General features: G+C 41.0%; 1 protein-coding gene across 1 annotated transcript; it reads left to right on the top strand.

Annotated features, from left to right (window-relative positions):
* Positions 1-2,927: 2,927 nt before the first annotated feature.
* On the top strand, positions 2,928-5,703 carry LOC149400330 (basic helix-loop-helix (bHLH) DNA-binding superfamily protein). Its single transcript, XM_089611623.1, has one exon. It carries the CDS (start codon positions 3,472-3,474, stop codon positions 5,206-5,208), a length of 1,737 nt encoding a protein of 578 aa, XP_089467749.1. The 5' UTR covers positions 2,928-3,471; the 3' UTR covers positions 5,209-5,703.
* The last annotated feature ends 1,497 nt before the right edge of the window (positions 5,704-7,200 follow it).

The raw sequence follows: 7,200 nt of genomic DNA, 5'->3' as shown, positions 1-7,200 counted from the left end.
CTTTGTCATTATAGGTAACCATAGCTCGTCGGATTCACTCGTATCTCATCGGATTTAGTTATATCTCGTCGGAATCGAACGTTAAAGACCGAAGGAGGGATTGAGAAGATAAAGAGTGAAAGTGAGATATTTTAGATCTTTTTAACAAAATATCGAGATTATATCGGAATCGATCGTCGATTTTTGTCCCAATTTCGAACACAAATACCATTTTTTTATTTTTTTAAAATATGAGGTCTAATCTCGATATTTTGTTAACTTTTATATCCATAAAATGAAATTTCTCTTCTCAATAAACTAGTTTCTATCAAGCGAAGCACGAGTGATATAAAGACTTTATTAATTGTTTAGAAAAATAATCAAATATTTTAATGTGTAATTAATAACATTTATATAAAATAAAAACACAATCAATAATTTAAAATTTAAACAAATATTAATTTTTTTTGATATGGCAAACGATAAAAAAATATTATTCACTCTGTATTGATATAAAAATGATAGATAGATATAACAAAATCTGAATCCTAAATTATAATTTAAAAAAAAAAAGCTTACTAATACTATTTAATTATAAACAATAGAATCATTAATAAATTCTATCAATTTAAAAAAATTATTGACATAAATTTCTATAAAACTATAAGTAAATAAAAATAAGAGTGATTAAAAGTTACATTCAATGATGAAAATATATTTAAAAATAGATAATAAGGAGTTAAGGTTTTTACCACTCCTCTTAATATTGTGGACCATCGATTCCTAGATAATAAGGACCATCGATGGTCCACCTTTTCTGCGAGTGTGCGGCGATAATAAGGACCATCGATTCCTAGATAATAAGGACCATCGATGGTCCACCTTTTCTGCGAGTGTGCGGCGGCAAGACATCTCTGGCTGTTGGAAGGATGGGGTCGAAATTGGGGGTGGTCCGGTGATAAAGACGGGAAAGTTATTATGAAGACCATCATTGAGATTAATTCGGAGTTAAATTCCTGAAACTCCAACCTGAATGAATTCATGATTCGGGTTTGGGCTATTATGGAATCGATCTGGAAGAGTAGGAATTCGATGATCTTCAACGAAAAAGCTGAAGAGGAGGAAGTAACGACTTTGAGGTTCGTTCGGAAGAGAGTGGTGGAGTTATGTGCAGGCTCATAGATTTTTCAATCGGATGATCCTTCTCAGAACACCATGGTGTCGGCTAACTTGAAACCGTCAGAGTTTGGAACGATCAAAATGAACATTGATGCCTTTTTTTCATCAAGGAGGCGCTTCGATCATGATTGTGGCGAGAGCTCACAGTGGAGAGGTGTTGTGGATTCGGGTAACGAAGATCCAATCGAAGTCGGCAATGGAGGCGGAGATTCTCGGAGTCCATATGCCTGTTCTGGAGGCTATCTTCCGTAACGATTAGAAGGTCTGTTTTGAAGGTGACAATCTCAAGGTCATGGAGTGTCTTGAGCGTAAGTCCTTGTGCCATATTTGGAGGTTGACTTCAATGGTTGAAAGAATTTGGGAGGCAAGTGTTAGGTTCCAATTTGTAATTTTATTTGGTGTCCTAAAGTTCAGAATGGTTTGGCTCACGAAGTTTGTTAATGGGTAAAGCTGAAAATCCAATTAACCGTGATTAATTGGTAACCGAAATTTTCGGGTAAAATTAATTGTTAACCGAACATAAATTCAGGCCAATTAATTGCAATTAACCGAATTGACCGTATCTTATTTAATACTATTATTTGTACCATATTTAAAAGAAAAATTAATTGCAAATATCCACAAATTTTGATTCCCGAAGTAGAAAAGTAATCAGGTATTCAATGCACCAATGAAAAGTCTCTGCAACTTTTTTGCATGCGATTTCAATGTACACGCATTGGATATTAATAAATACCTATTATTATTTTCAATTAACCTCGGTTAATTGTTTTTTATTCGGATAAAATTAACCGTACGGTTAATTTTAACTGATTAATTTCGATTAAAATTTAAATACAATTTTTTTTACCGAATTTTCAGCTTAAATCATGTTAATTTTTTTCTTTTCGGATTTTACAACGTAAGAGAACTCTCGCTCCTTGTGCGGGACCGTTTTTCGGCTTATGCCGAGTAATGATTGAAGTATGAGAGGTCTCTATATTTTTCCGTCGCACCGATATCGAGGACGGAGAGGATTATTCAGAGACCCGGCTTATTTTAAAAAAGAAAAGAAAATAAAATAGAATTATAAATAGATAGATTAAATGTGCAAACACGTATTCCGTCAAATCTATATGTATCCGATAAATTAAATTGTGGACGCTAATTAAGAAAGATATTTGGATATATATAATTATATATACATAATTAATATATTGTAAAATATTCCTAAGCACATAATTGCAGTCGTTTTCCAGCCATTTAATCCGACGGAGCATCTGTTTTGCTTTAATTATCAGAACAAAACAAAATCTAATCACATGATGCACAAACTCTCAAACACAAATTAAAATAGTACAAAGAAACTAAATACTCAAAATACGAATATTGAGAAAAGGTCACAAGCTCTACGTGTGACGATAAACTGAGTGTGGCGTGAGTTATTTCACACGAGAATCACAATAAACGCGTGTTTCTCTTTCCACACCTTTATTTTCACAAAATTAATATCGCTTCATTAAAAAAGGTGTGTCTTATGACTCTTATCCAATTTCCCATTTTTTTTTATAATTTAACAAAACAGTACTTTTACTGTGTTAATTATTATTTTAGTCCCATGAAGTAATTACGTGGAAGTAATATCTACTCAGGTGGTGTGTTTTTTGGGTACAAACAAACCCACACAAATCTTTGCCGACTTGTTTCCACAAATCCATCTTTATAATTTTAACCACGATTAAGTTTAGTTAACCTAACCACAGTTAGTTTATTTAGTTGGAATTTCAAAGAGCAAAGACTCAAAAAAAAAAAAAAGACAAGTAAACAAAGAGACAAATACATCCACACCTTTAACCTTCAAAGAGGTTTTTTCGTTTTATTGTTTATTCCCCAAGTTTTATATTATTAAGTTTCGAAAATTTCGTTTTTAGTAGAAAGAAACCCTCAAATTCGTTTGTTTTCCGGGATAATTTGAGAAAGAAAAACGAGAGAAAAAAAGAAAAAAGGAAGGAAGATTTTCCGGCTCAGAACCGAATTGTCAGTTTGTCGCTTTCCCGGGAAATGTTCACTCGACCTCGGAGCTAAAATACCAATTAGCTCTCTCTCTATTCTCGACCTTATCCATTTCCAATTCACCGGTGCGTATCTATCGATTTCAGGCTCTTCTTCTGTAAGTTGGTGTATGAATCTCCCGAGATCTGAAGTCGCAGCTCCGTTTCGACTCGGTCCATTCTGTGGAATGGGAACGGAATAAGAAAAGTCCGATTCAACCTAGGTTTTCGAGACCGAGATTCGATCCGGAACTGCGTCGAGATTTCGTCGGATTCGCGAGCGATGAAGGTGGAGACAGGCGTCGGACCGACGCCGTGGAACGACGAGGACCGGGCTATGGTGACGGCGGTGCTGGGAAGCCGAGCGCTCGATTACCTGACCTCGAGCTCGGTGGCGAACGAGAATCTGCTGATGGCGGTCGGGAGCGACGAGAGCCTCCAGACGAAGCTCTCGGATCTGGTGGACCGTCCAAACGCCGCCAATTTCAGCTGGAACTACGCGATCTTCTGGCAGATTTCGCGGTCCAAGTCCGGCGAGTGGGTCCTGGGCTGGGGCGACGGCTCGTGCCGCGAGCCAAGGGAGGGCGAGGAGTCGGAGGCGGCGAGGGCGTTCAACCTCCGGCTGGAGGATCAGACTCAGCAGAGGCTGAGGAAGATCGTCCTCCAGAAGCTTCACAACATGTTCGGCGGCTCCGACGAGGACAACTACGCCCTCGGATTGGACCGAGTTACCGACACCGAGATGTTCTTCTTGGCGTCCATGTACTTTTCTTTCCCCCGCGGCCACGGCGGCCCCGGAAAATGCCTCGCCTCGGGAAAGCACCTCTGGCTCCCCGACGCCATGAGCTCCTCCGCCGAGTACTGCGTCCGCTCCTACCTCGCCAAGACCGCCGGGATCCACACCATCGTCCTCGTCCCCACCGAAGCCGGCGTAATCGAGCTCGGCTCCGTCCGGCGAGTCGGAGAGAGCTTCGAGGTTTTGCAGGCCGTGCGGTCCCTCTTCTCCGCCGCGAATCCGCTCGCGGGCCTGCCCGTTGCCACCGTCGGTCAGCAGCCGAAGATTTTCGGGCAGGACTTGCACGCCGGGAACGCCGTTCTCCGGCCTCAGTACCGGGAGAAGCTAGCGATCCGCAAGCTCGACGACCACCAGAGCCAGAGGCCGTGGGACTTGTACGCCAATGGGAACCGTATCGCTTTCTCGAGCCCCAGGAACGCGAATGTGAACGTGAACGTGAACGGGCCCGCGTGGCCGAGCCCCGTGGCCGCCAACAATGGTGGCGCGAGAGACGATTTCCGGCTCAACAATTACCCTCAGAAGCAGCAGGTCCAAATGCAGATCGACTTCTCGGGGGCGACTTCTCGGCCTGCTCAGCAGCCCCGGAAGGAGTCGTCGGAGCAGCATTCGGACGCGGAGGCTTCTTGCAAGGACGATCGGCCGGCGGCGGATAGGAGGCCGAGGAAGAGGGGTCGAAAGCCGGCGAACGGGCGAGAAGAGCCGCTGAACCACGTCGAGGCCGAGAGGCAGCGGCGAGAGAAGCTCAACCAGCGCTTCTACGCTCTCCGAGCCGTCGTCCCAAACATCTCCAAGATGGACAAGGCCTCTCTCCTCGGCGACGCCATCGCCTACATCAACGAGCTCCAAGCCAAGCTCAAGACTATGGAGTCCGAGAGAGACAAGCTTCCCGACCAACCCGCCGCCGGGCCTTCTTCCGACGGAAACAACAACAATGCCACGGAATCGGAGGCCGGGCCTAAGCCCGAGATCGACGTTCAGGCGGCGCAGAACGAAGTGGTGGTCAGGGTGAACTGCCCGCTCGAGTCGCACCCGGCGTCGAGGGCGATCCAAGCCTTCAAAGACTCGCAGGTCACCGTGGTCGAGTCGAAACTGGCCGCCATGAACGACACTGTGTTTCACACGTTCGTGGTCAAGTCTCATCACGGGTCGGAGCAGCTGACTAAGGAGAAGCTGATCGCCGCTTTCTCGCAAGATTCGACTACCTCTCGGCCGCCCGTCGGATAGCAAGAACACACCCGAGAAGTATTTTTCCAGTTTTTATTTAAAAAAAAAAAAAAACAAATTTAAACAAAAAAGTAGACCATAGGCCATTATTATTATTGTTACTATTATTATACCTTTGAAGAACCCAGTTTAGGAAAGGATTCTTCAAAAGGGTTTTTTTGATTGCAAGCAGATCCCATAAGGAAGTCACAGCACAGCAGTGTGTGAGCTAGAGAAATAGAATGAAGAAAAAATAACTATCTTTTTGTTGACCAAAGTAGTTCAGCCGAAATTTTCTGTCATTATGTTCATAGTTTCATAGCATACAGTGTTTTGTCATAAGTATTCTTGCCATGATGGATCAATAGTTTGTAAGTTATAATCAACTCTCCGTCGCTGGTTCGCAAGAAGCTCATAGATTTGTCTTTCTTTTCTTTTTAGGCACCAGTTTCACTAATATTGTTTAAATTTTATTTTTGTTAGTTGTGAATTATCAATGGTGTATTCTTTGTGTTTGCCGTCTCATCTATCACCTGAATGATTGTACTTGTGCAAGCAAAATCATAGAACAAACAAGTTCATATGTGAATCCATATGGAATACCAATGTCTTTTTTCAAGCCTCAAAATTATCTCGTTTAAAAGCTTATGGGAAGATTTTGTCTGGCGAGTTTTCGGGGACAAAAGTGTCAAAATGTCAACCTCATCGGCTGCGAGATTCTTTTATGCGTTTTTCACATCTCATGTTTATTGTCTTTTCTCTCTCTCCCTCCCTGCTTGTTCGTTGGTTCATCTTTCAACGATAGCTGTCAGTGATAGCGATTCGACTCCCCTCAAAGAAAACGTGTGCTCTCATTGCATTCTTATCAACTATCAAGTTTGGTTCATGAATCACGAACCAACTGTGGATTTATTTACTTTTTGTGTTAAATACCTAAAACTTGGGACGCTTAAGTTTGGTAATGCGTCAATTCAGTGCTGAAACACATTTTCAGTGTTCTTCATGATCACATATATTGGAAGTCACAAGAATCCAAGACCGCGTGTTATTTCACCTCACGTTTTTGTCGTTGCTCATTTTGTTAATGCATTTTTAGCCTTTAAATTTTTTGGGGTCAAATTTGTAGGTTGTCTCATGCTTTTCATGTGGGGGAAAAACCAGGGGCTAGTGTGGTACTACTAGTACTAGTGCGTTGATGTGAAATTTGCTTCTCTTTTTATGGTCCAATTTAGTTGGTCTCCAAATTAACATATCTTGCTGCCACTGACACTGGTTTAATTTCCTGATCGAATCCCAAATAGATATTAAATAAGCCGAAAATGTAAAATTCTCCATTTAAATGAAAGTATAACTAGGTTGTAATTCTTCTCTTCTGTCGGAAACATTCTTGTTTTCTTTTTCCTTTTCAAAAGTAGTCATACATAGGCGCATGAAAAGAACATTGTTCTCATCTCAATTTCTGAACCACTTTTTTTTTTCCCGTCTTTGAATAAAGGGGTTTTGATGTACCTCTCGCCATGTTATCTAGGCGTAAATAACCAGACAATCAAAAGGGGAGAAATAAAGAAGAAAACCCTTTATTAGTCAGCCCTAGGAACCAAATAAGTCGCAAAAATAATTATTTTGATAAATAATTTTTCGTCTTTGAATGAAGGGGTTTTGAGGTACCTCTCGCCATGTTATTTAGGCGTAAAGAACCAGACAATCAAAAGGGGAGAAATGAAAAAGAAAACCCTTTATTAGTCAGCCCTAGGAACCAAATAAGTCGCAAAAATAATTATTTATCACAAGTAGGCAAACCAAAAAGATATTTTAGATCACGAGTCATATATAAATCACAAGGAGGCAAACCGCCAACCTCACTCCTTGCCCTAGGAACCGATGTAGTAATAAATAAATAAAGTTTTTTAAAAACAAAATAAAAAAATAATTTAGTACCACAAAAATTCAATATAAAAAAAATGACAAATTAATTCGAAAAAATAGCAGTACGTATATGATAAGCTGAAATTG

Source organism: Urtica dioica, chromosome 4 (genome assembly GCF_054948205.1).
Source record: "Urtica dioica subsp. dioica isolate 48M chromosome 4, U.dioica_male_clone48M_v1_H2, whole genome shotgun sequence".
Classification (NCBI taxonomy): Eukaryota; Viridiplantae; Streptophyta; class Magnoliopsida; order Rosales; family Urticaceae; genus Urtica; species Urtica dioica.
The sequence above is the reverse complement of the archived record's forward strand: the minus strand, read 5'-3'. Positions and strand labels throughout refer to the sequence as shown.